We start from the raw sequence: 20,496 nt of genomic DNA on the forward strand, positions 1-20,496 counted from the left end.
GAACATCTCATTCTAAAATCACCTGCTAGTGGAACATCTCATTCTAAAATCACCTGCTAGTGGAACATCTCATTCTAAAATCACCTGCTAGTAGAACATCTCATTCTAAAATCACCTGCTAGTGGAACATCTCATTCTAAAATCACCTGCTAGTAGAACATCTCATTCTAAAATCACCTGCTAGTAGAACATCTCATTCTAAAATCACCTGCTAGTGGAACATCTCATTCTAAAATCACCTGCTCGTAGAACATCTCATTCTAAAATCACCTGCTAGTGGAACATCTCATTCTAAAATCACCTGCTAGTGGAACATCTCATTCTAAAATCACCTGCTTGTAGAACATCTCATTCTAAAATCACCTGCTAGTGGAACATCTCATTCTAAAATCACCTGCTAGTGGAACATCTCATTCTAAAATCACCTGCTAGTGGAACATCTCATTCTAAAATCACCTGCTAGTGGAACATCTCATTCTAAAATCACCTGCTAGTAGAACATCTCATTCTAAAATCACCTGCTAGTGGAACATCTCATTCTAAAATCACCTGCTAGTAGAACATCTCATTCTAAAATCACCTGCTTGTAGAACATCTCATTCTAAAATCACCTGCTAGTGGAACATCTCATTCTAAAATCACCTGCTAGTGGAACATCTCATTCTAAAATCACCTGCTTGTAGAACATCTCATTCTAAAATCACCTGCTAGTGGAACATCTCATTCTAAAATCACCTGCTAGTGGAACATCTCATTCTAAAATCACCTGCTAGTGGAACATCTCATTCTAAAATCACCTGCTAGTGGAACATCTCATTCTAAAATCACCTGCTTGTAGAACATCTCATTCTAAAATCACCTGCTAGTGGAACATCTCATTCTAAAATCACCTGCTCGTAGAACATCTCATTCTAAAATCACCTGCTTGTAGAACATCTCATTCTAAAATCACCTGCTAGTGGAACATCTCATTCTAAAATCACCTGCTAGTAGAACATCTCATTCTAAAATCACCTGCTAGTGGAACATCTCATTCTAAAATCACCTACTAGTGGAACATCTCATTCTAAAATCACCTGCTCAGTAGAACATCTCATTCTAAAATCACCTGCAAGTAGAACATCTCATTCTAAAATCACCTGCTAGTGGAACATCTCATTTCTAAAATCACCTGCTAGTAGAACATCTCATTCTAAAATCACCTGCTAGTGGAACATCTCATTCTAAAATCACCTGCTAGTGGAACATCTCATTCTAAAATCACCTGCTAGTGGAACATCTCATTTCTAAAATCACCTGCTAGTGGAACATCTCATTCTAAAATCACCTGCTAGTGGAACATCTCATTCTAAAATCACGTGCTAGTGGAACATCTCATTCTAAAATCACCTGCTAGTGGAACATCTCATTCTAAAATCACCTGCTAGTAGAACATCTCATTCTAAAATCACCTGCTAGTGGAACATCTCATTCTAAAATCACCTGCTAGTGGAACATCTCATTCTAAAATCACCTGCTAGTGGAACATCTCATTCTAAAATCACCTGCTAGTAGAACATCTCATTCTAAAATCACCTGCTAGTGGAACATCTCATTCTAAAATCACCTGCTAGTGGAACATCTCATTCTAAAATCACCTGCTAGTGGAACATCTCATTCTAAAATCACCTGCTAGTGGAACATCTCATTCTAAAATCACCTGCTAGTGGAACATCTCATTCTAAAATCACCTGCTAGTGGAACATCTCATTCTAAAATCACCTGCTAGTGGAACATCTCATTCTAAAATCACCTGCTAGTAGAACATCTCATTCTAAAATCACCTGCTAGTGGAACATCTCATTCTAAAATCACCTGCTAGTGGAACATCTCATTCTAAAATCACCTGCTAGTGGAACATCTCATTCTAAAATCACCTGCTAGTGGAACATCTCATTCTAAAATCACCTGCTCGTAGAACATCTCATTCTAAAATCACCTGCTAGTAGAACATCTCATTCTAAAATCACCGGCTAGTGGAACATCTCATTCTAAAATCACCTGCTAGCGGAACATCTCATTCTAAAATCACCTGCTAGTGGAACATCTCATTCTAAAATCACCTGCTAGTGGAACATCTCATTCTAAAATCACCTGCTTGTAGAACATCTCATTCTAAAATCACCTGCTAGTGGAACATCTCATTCTAAAATCACCTGCTCGTGGAACATCTCATTCTAAAATCACCTGCTTGTAGAACATCTCATTCTAAAATCACCTGCTAGTGGAACATCTCATTCTAAAATCACCTGCTCGTAGAACATCTCATTCTAAAATCACCTACTAGTGGAACATCTCATTCTAAAATCACCTGCTAGTGGAACATCTCATTCTAAAATCACCTGCTAGTAGAACATCTCATTCTAAAATCCCCTGCTTGTAGAACATCTCATTCTAAAATCACCTGCTAGTGGAACATCTCATTTTAAAATCACCTGCTAGTGGAACATCTCATTCTAAAATCACCTGCTAGTAGAACATCTCATTCTAAAATCACCTGCTCGTAGAACATCTCATTCTAAAATCACCTGCTAGTGGAACATCTCATTCTAAAATCACCTGCTCGTAGAACATCTCATTCTAAAATCACCTGCTAGTGGAACATCTCATTCTAAAATCACCTGCTAGTGGAACATCTCATTCTAAAATCACCTGCTAGTGGAACATCTCATTCTAAAATCACCTGCTAGTAGAACATCTCATTCTAAAATCACCTGCTAGTGGAACATCTCATTCTAAAATCACCTGCTAGTGGAACATCTCATTCTAAAATCACCTGCTAGTGGAACATCTCATTCTAAAATCACCTGCTAGTGGAACATCTCATTCTAAAATCACCTGCTAGTGGAACATCTCATTCTAAAATCACCTGCTAGTGGAACATCTCATTCTAAAATCACCTGCTAGTGGAACATCTCATTCTAAAATCACCTGCTCGTAGAACATCTCATTCTAAAATCACCTGCTAGTGGAACATCTCATTCTAAAATCACCTGCTAGTAGAACATCTCATTCTAAAATCACCTGCTTGTGGAACATCTCATTCTAAAATCACCTGCTAGTGGAACATCTCATTCTAAAATCACCTGCTAGTGGAACATCTCATTCTAAAATCACCTGCTAGTGGAACATCTCATTCTAAAATCACCTGCTAGTGGAACATCTCATTCTAAAATCACCTGCTAGTGGAACATCTCATTCTAAAATCACCTGCTAGTGGAACATCTCATTCTAAAATCACCTGCTAGTGGAACATCTCATTCTAAAATCACCTGCTAGTAGAACATCTCATTCTAAAATCACCTGCTAGTGGAACATCTCATTCTAAAATCACCTGCTAGTGGAACATCTCATTCTAAAATCACCTGCTTGTAGAACATCTCATTCTAAAATCACCTGCTAGTGGAACATCTCATTCTAAAATCACCTGCTAGTGGAACATCTCATTCTAAAATCACCTGCTCGTAGAACATCTCATTCTAAAATCACCTGCTAGTGGAACATCTCATTCTAAAATCACCTGCTAGTAGAACATCTCATTCTAAAATCACCTGCTAGTGGAACATCTCATTCTAAAATCACCTGCTAGTGGAACATCTCATTCTAAAATCACCTGCTAGTGGAACATCTCATTCTAAAATCACCTGCTAGTGGAACATCTCATTCTAAAATCACCTGCTAGTGGAACATCTCATTCTAAAATCACCTGCTAGTAGAACATCTCATTCTAAAATCACCTGCTAGTGGAACATCTCATTCTAAAATCACCTGCTAGTGGAACATCTCATTCTAAAATCACCTGCTTGTAGAACATCTCATTCTAAAATCACCTGCTAGTGGAACATCTCATTCTAAAATCACCTGCTAGTGGAACATCTCATTCTAAAATCACCTGCTAGTGGAACATCTCATTCTAAAATCACCTGCTAGTGGAACATCTCATTCTAAAATCACCTGCTTGTAGAACATCTCATTCTAAAATCACCTGCTAGTGGAACATCTCATTCTAAAATCACCTGCTAGTAGAACATCTCATTCTAAAATCACCTGCTTGTAGAACATCTCATTCTAAAATCACCTGCTAGTGGAACATCTCATTCTAAAATCACCTGCTAGTAGAACATCTCATTCTAAAATCACCTGCTGTAGAACATCTCATTCTAAAATCACCTGCTAGTGGAACATCTCATTCTAAAATCACCTGCTAGTAGAACATCTCATTCTAAAATCACCTGCTAGTGGAACATCTCATTCTAAAATCACCTGCTAGTGGAACATCTCATTCTAAAATCACCTGCTAGTAGAACATCTCATTCTAAAATCACCTGCTAGTGGAACATCTCATTCTAAAATCACCTGCTAGTGGAACATCTCATTCTAAAATCACCTGCTAGTAGAACATCTCATTCTAAAATCACCTGCTAGTGGAACATCTCATTCTAAAATCACCTGCTCGTAGAACATCTCATTCTAAAATCACCTGCTAGTGGAACATCTCATTCTAAAATCACCTGCTAGTGGAACATCTCATTCTAAAATCACCTGCTAGTAGAACATCTCATTCTAAAATCACCTGCTAGTAGAACATCTCATTCTAAAATCACCTGCTAGTGGAACATCTCATTCTAAAATCACCTGCTAGTAGAACATCTCATTCTAAAATCACCTGCTAGTGGAACATCTCATTCTAAAATCACCTGCTAGTAGAACATCTCATTCTAAAATCACCTGCTAGTGGAACATCTCATTCTAAAATCACCTGCTAGTAGAACATCTCATTCTAAAATCACCTGCTAGTGGAACATCTCATTCTAAAATCACCTGCTAGTGGAACATCTCATTCTAAAATCACCTGCTAGTGGAACATCTCATTCTAAAATCACCTGCTAGTGGAACATCTCATTCTAAAATCACCTGCTAGTGGAACATCTCATTCTAAAATCACCTGCTAGTGGAACATCTCATTCTAAAATCACCTGCTAGTGGAACATCTCATTCTAAAATCACCTGCTAGTGGAACATCTCATTCTAAAATCACCTGCTAGTAGAACATCTCATTCTAAAATCACCTGCTAGTGGAACATCTCATTCTAAAATCACCTGCTAGTGGAACATCTCATTCTAAAATCACCTGCTAGTGGAACATCTCATTCTAAAATCACCTGCTAGTGGAACATCTCATTCTAAAATCACCTGCTAGTAGAACATCTCATTCTAAAATCACCTGCTAGTAGAACATCTCATTCTAAAATCACCTGCTAGTGGAACATCTCATTCTAAAATCACCTGCTAGTAGAACATCTCATTCTAAAATCACCTGCTAGTGGAACATCTCATTCTAAAATCACCTGCTAGTGGAACATCTCATTCTAAAATCACCTGCTAGTAGAACATCTCATTCTAAAATCACCTGCTAGTGGAACATCTCATTCTAAAATCACCTGCTAGTGGAACATCTCATTCTAAAATCACCTGCTTGTAGAACATCTCATTCTAAAATCACCTGCTAGTGGAACATCTCATTCTAAAATCACCTGCTAGTAGAACATCTCATTCTAAAATCACCTGCTTGTGGAACATCTCATTCTAAAATCACCTGCTAGTGGAACATCTCATTCTAAAATCACCTGCTAGTGGAACATCTCATTCTAAAATCACCTGCTAGTGGAACATCTCATTCTAAAATCACCTGCTAGTGGAACATCTCATTCTAAAATCACCTGCTAGTAGAACATCTCATTCTAAAATCACCTGCTAGTGGAACATCTCATTCTAAAATCACCTGCTAGTGGAACATCTCATTCTAAAATCACCTGCTTGTAGAACATCTCATTCTAAAATCACCTGCTAGTGGAACATCTCATTCTAAAATCACCTGCTCGTAGAACATCTCATTCTAAAATCACCTACTAGTGGAACATCTCATTCTAAAATCACCTGCTAGTGGAACATCTCATTCTAAAATCACCTGCTCGTAGAACATCTCATTCTAAAATTCCCTGCAAGTAGAACATCTCATTCTAAAATCACCTGCTAGTGGAACATCTCATTTTAAAATCACCTGCTAGTAGAACATCTCATTCTAAAATCACCTGCTAGTAGAACATCTCATTCTGAAATCACCTGCTCGTAGAACATCTCATTCTAAAATCACCTGCTAGTGGAACATCTCATTTTAAAATCACCTGCTCGTAGAACATCTCATTCTAAAATCACCTGCTAGTGGAACATCTCATTCTAAAATCACGTGCTAGTGGAACATCTCATTCTAAAATCACCTGCTAGTGGAACATCTCATTCTAAAATCACCTGCTAGTAGAACATCTCATTCTAAAATCACCTGCTAGTGGAACATCTCATTCTAAAATCACCTGCTAGTAGAACATCTCATTCTAAAATCACCTGCTAGTGGAACATCTCATTCTAAAATCACCTGCTAGTGGAACATCTCATTCTAAAATCACCTGCTCGTAGAACATCTCATTCTAAAATCACCTGCTAGTGGAACATCTCATTCTAAAATCACCTGCTAGTAGAACATCTCATTCTAAAATCCCTGATTGTAGAACATCTCATTCTAAAATCACCTGCTAGAGGAACATCTCATTCTAAATCACCTGCTAGTGGAACATCTCATTCTAAAATCACCTGCTAGTGGAACATCTCATTCTAAAATCATCTGCAAGTAGAACATCTCATTATAAAATCACCTGCTAGTGGAACATCTCAATCTAAAATCACGTGCTAGTGGAACATCTCATTCTAAAATTACCTGCTAGTGGAACATCTCATTCTAAAATCACCTGCTAGTAGAACATCTCATTCTAAAATCACCTGCTAGTGGAACATCTCATTCTAAAATCACCTGCTAGTAGAACATCTCATTCTAAAATCACCTGCTAGTGGAACATGTCATTCTAAAATCACCTGCTAGTGGAACATCTCATTCTAAAATCACCTGCTCGTAGAACATCTCATTCTAAAATCACCTGCTAGTGGAACATCTCATTCTAAAATCACCTGCTAGTAGAACATCTCATTCTAAAATCCCCTGCTTGTAGAACATCTCATTCTAAAATCACCTGCTAGTGGAACATCTCATTTTAAAATCACCTGCTAGTAGAACATCTCATTCTAAAATCACCTGCTAGTAGAACATCTCATTCTGAAATCACCTGCTCGTAGAACATCTCATTCTAAAATCACCTGCTAGTGGAACATCTCATTTTAAAATCACCTGCTCGTGGAACATCTCATTCTAAAATCACCTGCTAGTGGAACATCTCATTCTAAAATCACGTGCTAGTGGAACATCTCATTCTAAAATCACCTGCTAGTGGAACATCTCATTCTAAAATCACCTGCTAGTAGAACATCTCATTCTAAAATCACCTGCTAGTGGAACATCTCATTCTAAAATCACCTGCTAGTGGAACATCTCATTCTAAAATCACCTGCTAGTGGAACATCTCATTCTAAAATCACCTGCTAGTGGAACATCTCATTCTAAAATCACCTGCTCGTAGAACATCTCATTCTAAAATCACCTGCTAGTGGAACATCTCATTCTAAAATCACCTGCTAGTAGAACATCTCATTCTAAAATCCCCTGATTGTAGAACATCTCATTCTAAAATCACCTGCTAGAGGAACATCTCATTCTAAATCACCTGCTAGTGGAACATCTCATTCTAAAATCACCTGCTTGTGGAACATCTCATTCTAAAATCATCTGCAGTAGAACATCTCATTCTAAAATCACCTGCTAGTGGAACATCTCATTCTAAAATCACCTGCTTGTAGAACATCTCATTCTAAAATCACCTGCTAGTGGAACATCTCATTCTAAAATCACCTGCTAGTAGAACATCTCATTCTAAAATCACATGCTAGTGGAACATCTCATTCTAAAATCACCTGCTAGTGGAACATCTCATTCTAAAATCACCTGCTAGTAGAACATCTCATTCTAAAATCACCTGCTAGTGGAACATCTCATTCTAAAATCACCTGCTAGTAGAACATCTCATTCTAAAATCACCTGATAGTAGAACATCTCATTCTAAAATCACCTGCTAGTGGAACATCTCATTCTAAAATCACCTGCTAGTAGAACATCTCATTCTAAAATCACCTGCTAGTGGAACATCTCATTCTAAAATCACCTGCTAGTAGAACATCTCATTCTAAAATCACCTGCTAGTGGAACATCTCATTCTAAAATCACCTGCTAGTGGAACATCTCATTCTAAAATCACCTGCTAGTGGAACATCTCATTCTAAAATCACCTGCTAGTGGAACATCTCATTCTAAAATCACCTGCTAGTGGAACATCTCATTCTAAAATCACCTGCTAGTAGAACATCTCATTCTAAAATCACCTGCTAGTGGAACATCTCATTCTAAAATCACCTGCTAGTGGAACATCTCATTCTAAAATCACCTGCTAGTGGAACATCTCATTCTAAAATCACCTGCTAGTGGAACATCTCATTCTAAAATCACCTGCTAGTAGAACATCTCATTCTAAAATCACCTGCTTGTAGAACATCTCATTCTAAAATCACCTGCTAGTGGAACATCTCATTCTAAAATCACCTGCTAGTAGAACATCTCATTCTAAAATCACCTGCTAGTGGAACATCTCATTCTAAAATCACCTGCTAGTGGAACATCTCATTCTAAAATCACCTGCTAGTGGAACATCTCATTCTAAAATCACCTGCTAGTGGAACATCTCATTCTAAAATCACCTGCTAGTGGAACATCTCATTCTAAAATCACCTGCTAGTAGAACATCTCATTCTAAAATCACCTGCTAGTGGAACATCTCATTCTAAAATCACCTGCTAGTAGAACATCTCATTCTAAAATCACCTGCTAGTGGAACATCTCATTCTAAAATCACCTGCTAGTAGAACATCTCATTCTAAAATCACCTGCTAGTGGAACATCTCATTCTAAAATCACCTGCTAGTGGAACATCTCATTCTAAAATCACCTGCTAGTAGAACATCTCATTCTAAAATCACCTGCTAGTGGAACATCTCATTCTAAAATCACCTGCTAGTGGAACATCTCATTCTAAAATCACCTGCTAGTGGAACATCTCATTCTAAAATCACCTGCTAGTAGAACATCTCATTCTAAAATCACCTGCTAGTGGAACATCTCATTCTAAAATCACCTGCTAGTAGAACATCTCATTCTAAAATCACCTGCTAGTGGAACATCTCATTCTAAAATCACCTGCTAGTGGAACATCTCATTCTAAAATCACCTGCTAGTGGAACATCTCATTCTAAAATCACCTGCTAGTGGAACATCTCATTCTAAAATCACCTGCTAGTGGAACATCTCATTCTAAAATCACCTGCTAGTGGAACATCTCATTCTAAAATCACCTGCTAGTGGAACATCTCATTCTAAAATCACCTGCTAGTGGAACATCTCATTCTAAAATCACCTGCTAGTGGAACATCTCATTCTAAAATCACCTGCTAGTAGAACATCTCATTCTAAAATCACCTGCTAGTAGAACATCTCATTCTAAAATCACCTGCTAGTGGAACATCTCATTCTAAAATCACCTGCTAGTGGAACATCTCATTCTAAAATCACCTGCTAGTAGAACATCTCATTCTAAAATCACCTGCTAGTAGAACATCTCATTCTAAAATCACCTGCTAGTGGAACATCTCATTCTAAAATCACCTGCTAGTGGAACATCTCATTCTAAAATCACCTGCTAGTGGAACATCTCATTCTAAAATCACCTGCTAGTGGAACATCACATTCTAAAATCATCTGCAAGTAGAACATCTCATTCTAAAATCACCTGCTAGTGGAACATCTCATTCTAAAATCACCTGCTAGTAGAACATCTCATTCTAAAATCACCTGCTAGTGGAACATCTCATTCTAAAATCACCTGCTAGTGGAACATCTCATTCTAAAATCACCTGCTAGTGGAACATCTCATTCTAAAATCACCTGCTTGTAGAACATCTCATTCTAAAATCACCTGCTAGTGGAACATCTCATTCTAAAATCACCTGCTAGTGGAACATCTCATTCTAAAATCAGCACCTAATTGGAGTTGGTTCTCCCTTTGCTGCTATAACGGCCTTCACTCCTCTGGGAAGGCTTTCCACTAGATATTTGAACATTTGCTGCGGGAATTTCTTCCATTCAGCCAACAAGAGCATTAGTGAGGTTGGGCACTGATGTTGGGTGATTTAGCCTGGCTACGCAGTCAGTGTTCCAATTCATCCCAACGGTTTTTCGGTGGGGTTGAGGTCAGGGGCTCTGTGCGGTTCTTCCACGTCTCGAAGCAAATAATTTCTGTGGACATCGTTTTGTGCATGGGGGCATTGTCATGCTGAAACAGGAAAGGCCTTCCCAAACTGTTGCAACAAAGTTGGAAGCACAGAATTGTCCTAGAATTTCATTATATGCTGTAGTGTTAACATTTCCCTTCACTGGAACTAAGGAGCCTAACCTGAACCGTGAAAAACGGTCCCATACCATTATTATCATCCATTAAACTTTTGCAGTTGGGCTATGCATTGGGGAAGGTAGCATTCTCCTGGCATCCGCCAAAACCCAGATTTATTCGTCTGACTGACAGATGGTCTTGTAAACATGTGGCCTACCACTTTCGTTGTTGCTCCTAGGCGTTTCTACATCATATGTAGTGCTTACAGTTGACTTGGGGCAGCTCTACCAGGGCAGACATTTTATGAACTGACTTGTTGGAAAGGTGACATCCTATGATGACACCATGTTGAAAGTCACTGTTTGCCAATGTTTGTCTTTGGAAACTGTGCATGACTGTGTGCTAGATTTTATACACCTGTGGCTGTAATAGCCAAATCCACCATTTTGAGCGGGTGTCCACATGCTTTTGTATATATAGTGTATAAAATACTGTTAACCAGGTTAGGGTATATTATTAGCTGTAGTTAGTGTTTATTGGGCCTTTGTGGATAACTTTTTTTAAATAACTTTTCATTAGATAACTAGTTGCACGTTTTGATGGAGGTAGTTGATTTTATGTAATTTATTTATTGGGAGGAGCAGTGGACAAGAAAAGGACAAAGTCACAACAAACAGCAGCTATGTTTGTAGACTCAGAATGATGACCTCAATCACTGAGCATGAACTGTCTGAGAGAGTAAAGATGGGAATTGGAAATAAGAAAGTAAGACAGAGAGAGAGAAGAATTTAAAGAGAGATGGAAAGATATGAAAATATATGTAGAGATGGAGAGAGACGATAGGGGGGAAAGTGGCAAGGGAGAAGAAAGGGTTATTATAACGTGGCAGGCTGGCAGCTAAATCAGCTCAACAGAGATTAGCCAGATGCTCTTCTCAAAATCTCAAGCCTTTTGTATTTTCTTCACTCAGACCATTTCTTTTCTCTGGTGGGAAGCCGGTCCTCTCACAGCAAGTGTGAGTGTGGCTCCAAATCGATTTCACAAACCCTGCTCTGTAGGAGCGTCTAAAACATCTGTGCTCTCTGTCTGCCTCTTAAAGGTGCTATCTCCATTTTACACTTCACTGGGCTAATATGATGATGAGAACCCAGTGAAGCAGTAAACTGTAACCTGCATCTGTCTCCCCCAACCTGCCCAGGGGGAACTTCCTGTCTAAAAGTTCAAAATGCTGGATAATCTTTCAGTCTGCTAAATGATTTTGCTTAAAATGTGTCTCACATATTGTTAGCATATTTTCCACTTAATCTGTCAAATTTAATAGCCCTTCTAATGACTAGAGTAATTGTTAGGGGGTGTGCTCAAGGGATGTTTGGTCTCTTGAGATGGATATTCCATGCCTCTGTCCACCCTGATGTTCATCATCTCAGTTAGTAAGCAGTACAACCATAGAGATCCTTCAAAAATATTAGTATTAGTATTCTAATTCCTAATACTATGTGCACAAATATGGCTGTGTTCGTAAATTCACTCTGGAGTGCCAGAATGCCCTCAGAGTGCTCTCTGGGCGTTCGTCAATTCGGAGCGTTGTCACATTTCGCACCCCTTGCGTTCAGAGGGCACGCACACTGGACGCTCTGGCTGAGGAGTAGGGTTGACCCGAGCATTCTGACCTCACAATGGCAGTTAAGCACCCACGTTGGCTATCTTGCTAGCTACTTCCAGACACAAATGAGAGAACACCTCACTCTGACCATTTTACTCACCCTAGCAGAGCTGGTTAGGCTGTTTTCCTGTTATCTAGTGACTGTAAATGTGTTGCTGGTAACAATTTAATAACGTCTTTTTGCCAACGTTTACTGACACCGATCATATTCAAAGGGTGTTGATTGTTTGTAAAATCATCAGTTATTCTGCACTCTGGCACACTGACGAGAGTGCTCTGAAATCGGAGTAGATAACCAGAGTGAATTTACGAACGCACCCTGTGTGTTGATCTATTCTCCTATCCCCTCGTAACAAAAGAACCTGAGCAACACCTGTTCTGCTTTAAGCTCAGCGGCAGTAAGAGGGGTGTTTGGGGAGCAAGCTCTAACGCATAGAAGCTGGGTTTCACAGTGCGCAACAAGACCAGTGGACGCGATAATAAGTGGATGCTAGTGACACCTAGATGCAGCAGGAGCAAAATGGACAGAAACTTAATGAGAAAGTCAACCACCTCCTCCTTCCCCCTCTCTCTGTGGTATTGTCAGAGTTGAAAGCCGGGCCATCATGGAGCTGCTACCGGTGCCAAGTTGGATCCCCGTTTTGGCACCGTAGCTTCCCTTTAGAAATCAAAGCCTTTTTTTCTTCATATTTTTGGTTGGTTGTGATTGATTTTAATCATGATCGAATATTTGTCATCTTATTTTTATTATAGAGCAAAGCTACTTCTGTGTGTGCCTATGAGGTAAGAATATATTCCATGACTGCTGCGCTCACAAGACAACATCACATTTTCCTTCCAGACCAGAAACGATGAAAGACAGTTTCAAGGTCCAAATTCATCATTATTGTTCACTTCGACTGGTATGTTTTTTTCCCATCTGCAAGCTGTTACACATTTTTGTTTTCAGAATTAGTGCACAAAATAACATATTTTCCCTAATCTTTTGTATAGTTTGTTTATGAAACACAAACCAGAAGATTTATTAAGATTATTCTCTCTCTCTCTCACACACACGCGCGCATGCACACACACACACACACACACACACACACACACACACACACACACACACACACACACACACACACACACACACACACACACACACACACACACACACACACACACACACACACACCAGAACAATAGCATGTGTTTTCATCAAAGTAATCCAAAAGTAAGAACATCACAATTGAAATCACTTTCTCCTGCAATGGAATGTGGTCATTATAATTTATGTAACATTTGGTAGCAGCTCAATAAGAAGCTATTGGTGTCTTGACGTAGTCTAGGATATAAAACAAATCAACAAAACACTTGGGAACTGGATATACTATAATAAGGGGGTAATCAAATAACCAATTGATTATTGATTGGGCTATAGCCCAACTCCACCAATCCCAGCCATAAAATCTATCAATAAAGTGCCACTTCACTCAGTGAGAAACAATTGAAACCATGCATGCGTCTGTTCTGACAATAAAAATAAAATGGGTGATTTTACCTTGACTCGAAGCACAGAAGGTAACAAAAAGCACTAAGAGAGTCCGTGCTGCGGTGGATGCCATAGTGAGATAGTGCGCTAGTCCTACGGTGCAGCGCAACAGAGGTAGAGAGGAGGGAGAGAGAACTAGTACATGGAGAGAGAGGGCTGCCATGGGCTGGGAGAGGGGGACAGACAGACTGTTGGCGTTCTGTTCCCCCGTAGTCTGTCTCCCTCTTCCGGGGAAAAGCGGGACTGGCCGAGAGTTGCACCGGGATGGAGGGATGGGATCCACAGTCAATTGCGCACCAGATTCGAAGATGGATCGCAGCAGGTGGGACCATAGAGAATGATAGAGGACTCTAGCAGCCAAAAGGGACGGCAGGTAGCCTAGTGGTTAGAGTGTTGGACTAGTAACCGAAAGGTTGCAAGATCGAATCCCCAAGCTGACAAGGTAAAAATCTGTCATTCTGCCCCTGAACAAGGCAGTTAACCTGCTGTTCCTAGGCTGTCATTGAAAATAAGAATTTGTTCTTATCTGACTTGCCTAGTAAAAAGAAAGGTGGTTATAGCATGGGCAGTGCCATTGAGGGTTTCCACCATGCTTCTGCCATTTAAAAGTAGTCAAAGTAGTCAACTGGGTGGGGATTCCTAAGGAATGTAGCTTCGCTGCCCATGTTGTCACAGACGCTATAATGGCACAGATTTATAAAGATGAGTCCTCTATCTGTCTTTATGGGTGGGACGTATCCCGTATTTGCATAATTCCAGGGGTAGAGTCTTTGGGGAAGTTAAGGCTTAATTATTTTTCTAAGCTGTATCCTACAATTTGTCAGAAAGAGAAAAACGCCTCACTCTTAAAAGTATGTTGTGTTTTGTTATATCCAAATTCTCACAGTCAACCTGGGGTTTTTTTGGAGAGAAAAAAAGCTGTGCATGTGACAGGGTTGCTGTGGTGAAAAAAGTACCCAATTGTCATACTTGTAAAAGTAAAGATACCTTAATAGAAAATGGCTCAAGTAAAAGCAAAAGTCACCCAGTAAAATCCTAATTGAGTAAAAGTCTAAAAGAATTTGGTTTTAAATATACTTAAGTATCAAAAGTAAACGTAATTGCTAAAATATAGTTTGGGTGTCAGGGAAAATGTATGGAGTAGTTGTTGAAAATATAAATAGTAAAGTACTGATACCCCAAAAAACTACTTAAGTAGTACTCTCAAGTATTTTTCTTAAGTACCTTACACCACTACTGGGTAGGAACCAGGAGACCCTTCTTATTGGGGAATATGTAGAATGTATAAATTGGTCATGGTTAGAAGCTTTTGTAAAATTAATGTCAGATTTGACTTTGCATAGCAGGTTAGGAGAACTTATGCAGCAGGTTAGGAAAATTTACGTAGCAGGTTAGGAGAATTAGGTTAAGGTTAGGAAATTGTTAGGGTTAGTGAAAATACAAAAAAAGTATACTTTTGAGTTCATTTGACAAAAGCTGGATCCCTTCTAGCCATGAGCGTATAAATTGCACACCCTTAAAACTGTTAAGATCAGAGCCTTGTCCTGAAGGTTTGTGCCTTCCCTCAGAAAACCACAGCCTTAAAGATAGATTCCTTTATTGCTACATCCATTTTTTGACCGATAAATTTATCTTATGCTATATAACCATTGATTCTTGAAGAATATAACTTATAAATGCCTCATGAGATTAGTTCAGCTGTCACACTCCATCAGAGACCAAAATATAAGCTTGTTTTACTCCAATGTTTGTAAATCATGTAAATGTAAACACTGTATAGCCTCAAAACATGGTTCAAACTCAAATTTGTATCTAATCGATTGTCAGTCCTTGTATCCATAGCTCTGTCTACGAATTTGAGAGTGGTACAATTTTATCTGGCCCCTCCCTCAGCTTTTTACCGAGACAGAGGTGGGGTGACGCTTTGTTAATGTTTCAGTTAAGGATTCTAGCTTGAAGTTTAACAAGGACCTAAGCTTTGGTAAAAGGAAATCACCTGAGGGGTATACTACAAAGCAGGATCAATGACTTAGCCAGCTGTCATGCTTCAATGTTTAGAAATAACTTAATGTTCAGGAATATATGCTTAAAATGGGTACGTATTGAATAACTTGTTTCAACAAATAACCAATATTCAAGTGTAGGTTCATTAATGCACCAGTAACTCTTTTTATATCTGAGTGTTTATCAAAGTTAGCTGGTTTACTCATTGATCCTGCTTTGTAGTATACCACTCTGGTGTTTTTTACAAAGGTTCACATTAGTTCACTGTGTCCTGTGAGGGCAGAGATGAGAATGCTTTGCCCTCCAAAACAGTGCAAAGAAAAAGTCTAGGCTGGCCTATCTGGTAACATCTGCCGTTTGACTTGTGGGCCCGCATGGCCATGCTCAGGTTTTCTCTTCTCAGTTGATTTTGTTTTATTGTTCCCTTGGAGAAGGACAAGTATAAACCGTGTTTATCAAACAGTCATTGAAGACATAGAAAATAAAGAGACTATGAAGTATGGCGCCAATGTTTTCACTAAACTGAAAGACCAAGGCAAGGAACATCAATTAATGCATGAACTCCATAGCCAGCATGTGTAAGATTTGGATTGAAGTCATTTGATATACACAAGGGACTAATGATTTTGGATGGGTTTGTATATGCAGGATCATAGAGACACAAAATACAAACAGACAACAGACTGTTTCCCGGCAGTGTTGCCGGACTGGTCCACATTTGGCCAATGGCAGTTCAACTAAGGTCTTAGCTTACATATGTAGGATCTTAATTTGAGTTAGTTTGCTTCAGCAGGAAAATAATCTTGCAGCAACAGCAAATGTGAATTATTATGTGGATTAAAATGATTCATATATTTTTTGGGGGGCAAATCAAGTCTTTTTTAAGGGTGTGCAATTTATGGCTAGAAGGGATCCAGCTTTTGTCAAGTCTGACATTTTAAAGTGGAAATTACAAACTTTAGAAGCTTTTTAAACCTCAAATACAATACAGGTTTGCATTTCCAGCTGTACAGGAAAATTCTCAGAAACAATTGAGTGATCAAATTAAGATACTACATCTGTAAAGTAGTCAGAATTGTTCCGTTGAACAACAAAGGAACCTGATTGGCTGATTATCTGTTGATGTTCAACGTGAATTTCTACGTGCCATTCCAAAATGACTGCTGTGGCTTCTGCTAAGTAGCACGAGGACAAAAAAGGCAGCTTAATTAATTTGAGCAGTATTTCAATCTTCCCGATTTCTCAGTTGTGATAATGGGATAATTATGAGTACAGCAACATTTTCCATCCCTGGATTGACATATGTTCTCGAGCCATAGTGTGCATTCAGAAAGTATTCTGACCCCTTGACTTTTTCAAAATGTTGTTACGTTATAGCCTTATTCTAAAATGTATTAAATTGTTTTTTTCCCTCATAAATCTACACACAATACCCCATAATGACAAAGCAAAAATAGGTTTTAGACATTTTTGAAAATGCATTAAAAATAATAAAACTGAAATATCAAATTTACATAAGTATTCAAACCCTTTACTCAGTACTTTGTTGAAGAACCTTTGGCAGTGATTACAGCCTCAAGTCTTCTTGGATATGACGCTACAAGCTTGGCACACCTGTGTTTGGGAGTTTCTCCCATTCTTCTCTGCAGATGCTCTCAAGCTCTGTCAGGTTGGATGGGGAGCGTGGCTGCACAGCTATTTTCAGGTCTCTCCAGAGATGTTTGATCGGGTTCATGTCCGGGCTCTGGCTGGGCCGCTCAAGGACATTCAGAGACTTGTCCCGAAGCCACTCCTGCGTTCTCTTGGCTGTGTGCTTAGGGTTGTTGTCCATTTGGAAGGTGAACCTTCAACCCAGACTGAGGTCCTGAGCGCTCTGGAGCAGGTTTTCATCAAGGATCTCTCTGTACTTTACTCAGTTCATCTTTTCCTCGATCCTGACTAGTCTCCCAGTCCCTGCCACAGAAAAACATCCCCACAGCATGATGCTACCACCACCATGCTTCAACGTAGGGATGGTGCCAGTTTTACTCCTGACGTGATGCTTGGCATTCAGGTCAAAAGTTCAATCTTGGATTCATCAGACTAGAGAATCTTGTTTCTCATGTCCTTTAGGTGCCTTTTGGCAAACTCCAAGAGAGCGGTAATGTGCCTTTTACTGAGGAGTAGCTTCCGTATGGCCACTCTACCATAAAGGCCTGATTGGTGGAGTGCTGCAGAGGTGGTTGTTCTTCTGGAAGGTTCTCTCATCTCCACAGAGGAACTCTGAAGCGCTGTCAGAGTGACCAGCGGGTTCTTGGTCACCTTCCTGACCAAGGCACTTCTCCCCCGATTGCTCAGTTTGGCGGGGTGGCCAGCTTTAGGAAGAGTCTTGGTGGTTCCAAACTTCTTCCATTTAAGAATGATGGAGGCCACTGTGTTCCATCTTTCCTTCATTGGTACAGAAATGTTTTGGTACCCTTCTCCAGATCTGTGTGTCGACACAATCCTGTCTCAGAGCTCTACAGACAAGCACAGTGCTGTTTATGACTTTAAGCCTATCAACTCCTGAGATTAGGCTGGCAATACTAAAGTGTCTATTAGAACATCCAATAGTCAAAAGTATATAAAATACAAATGGTATAGAGAGAAATAGTCGACGCGTCATAATTCCTATAATAACTACAACCTAAAACTTCTTAACTGGGAATATTGAAGAACTTGGAATATTGAACCACCATCTTTCATATGTTCTCATGTTCTGAGCAAGGAACTTAAACCTTAGCTTTTTACATGGCACATATTGCACTTTTAATTTCTTCTCCAACACTGTGTTTTTGCATTATTTAAACCAAATTGAGCATGTTTCATTATTTATTTGAGACTAAATCGATTTTATTTATGTATTATATTAAGTTAAAATAAAAGTGTTCATTCAGTATTGTTGTAATTGTCATTATCACAAAAATATATATAAATCGGCCGATTAATTGGTATCGGCCTTTTGGGGCCTCCAATAATCGGCATTGGTATCGGTGTTGGAAAATCATAATCGGTCGACCTCTAGAATGAAGACATCAGAAATGTAATATTATGTATATATACAGTGTTGTAATGATGTGCAAATGGATAAAGTACAAAAGGGAAAATAAATTAAAATTAACATAAATATGGGTTGTATTTACAATGGTGTTTGTTATTCACTGGTTGCCCTTTTCTTGTGGCAACAGGTCACCAATCTTGCTGCTGTGATGGCACACTGTGGTATTTCACCCAGTAGATATTGGAGTTTATCAGAATAGAGTTTGTTTTCTAATTCTTTGTGGATCTGTGTAATCTGAGGTAAATATGTGTCTCTAATATGGTCATACATTTGGCAGGAGGTTAAAAAGTGCAGCTCAGTTTCCACCTCATTTTGTGGGCAGTGTGCACATAGCCTGTCTTCTCTTGAGAGCCAGGTCTGCCTACGGTGGCCTTTCTCAATAGCAAGGCTATGCTCTCTAAATCTGTTTCCTTAATTGTGGGTCAGTCACAGTGGTCAGGTATTCTGTCACTGTGTACTCTCTGTTTAGGGCCAAATAACATTCTAGTTTGCTCTGTTTTTTAGTTAATTCTTTCCAATGTGTCAAGTAATTATCTTTTTGTTTTCTCATGATTTGGTTGGGTCTAATTGTGTTGCTGTCCTGGGGCTCTGTGGGGTCTGTTTGTGTTTGTGAACCGAGCCCCAGGACCAGCTTGCTTAGGGCACTCTTCTCCAGGTTCATCTCTCTGTAGGTGATGGCTTTGTTATGGAAGGTTTGTGTATCGCTTCCATTTAGGTGGTTGTAGAATTTAACGGCTCTTTTCTGGATTTTGATAATTAGCGGGTATCGGCCTAATTCTGCTCTGCATTCATTATTTGATGTTTTACGTTGTACACTGAGAATGTTTTTGCAGAATTCTGCATGCAGAGTCTCAATTTGGTGTTTGTCCCATTTTGTGAATTATTGGTTGGTGAGCAGACCCCAGACCTCACAACCTTAAAGGGCAATGGATTCTATAACTGATTCACGTATTTTTAGCCAGATCCTAATTGGTATGTCAAATTTTATGTTCCTTTTGATGGCATAGAATGCCCTTCTTGCCTTGTCTCTCAGATCGTTCACAGCTTTGTGGAAGTTACCTGTGGCGCTGATGTTTAGGCCAAGGTATGTATAGTTTTATGTGTGTTCTAGGGCAACGGTGTCTAGATGGAATTTGAATTTGTGGTCCTGGCGACTGGACCTTTTTAGGAACACCATTATTTTGGTCTTACAGAGATTTACTGTCAGGGCACAGGTCTGACATAATCTGTGCAGAAGATCTAGGTGCTGCTGTAGGCCCTCCTTGGTTGGTGACAGAAGCACCAGATCATCAGCAAATAGTAGATATTTGACTTCAGATTCTTGTAGGGTGAGGCCGGGTGCTGCAGACTGTTCTGGTACCCTCGCCAATTCATTGATATATATGTTGAAGAGGGTGGGGCTTAACCTGCATCCCTGTCTCACCACACAGCCCTGTGGGAAGAAATGTGTGTTTTTGGACTAATTTAACCGCACACTTGTTGTGTACATGGATATTATAATGTCATATGTTTTTCCCCAACACCACTTTCCATCAATTTGTATAGCAGACCCTCATGCCAATTTGAGTTGAAGGCTTTTTAGAAATCAACAAAGCATGAGAAGACTTTGCATTTGTTTTGGTTTGTTTGTTTGTCAATTAGGGTGTGCAGGGTGAATACGTGGTCTGTCGTACAATAATTTGGTAAAAAGCCAATTTGATATTTGCTCAGTACATTGTTTTCACTGAGGAAATGT

General features: G+C 39.3%; 1 protein-coding gene across 1 annotated transcript in view; it reads right to left on the minus strand.

Annotated features, from left to right (window-relative positions):
• LOC106607958 (fibronectin type III domain-containing protein 1) overlaps nt 1–13,816 on the minus strand; it is a 150,932-nt gene extending 137,116 nt beyond the window's left edge. Inside the window, exon 1 of the mRNA XM_045719530.1 lies at nt 13,688–13,816. Coding sequence (XP_045575486.1) covers nt 13,688–13,751 — 64 coding nt within the window. The 5' untranslated portion in view covers nt 13,752–13,816. The remainder of the gene's footprint in view (nt 1–13,687) is intronic.
• Nucleotides 13,817–20,496: the final 6,680 nt, after the last annotated feature.

This window comes from Salmo salar, chromosome ssa06 (genome assembly GCF_905237065.1).
Source record: "Salmo salar chromosome ssa06, Ssal_v3.1, whole genome shotgun sequence".
Taxonomy (NCBI): Eukaryota; Metazoa; Chordata; class Actinopteri; order Salmoniformes; family Salmonidae; genus Salmo; species Salmo salar.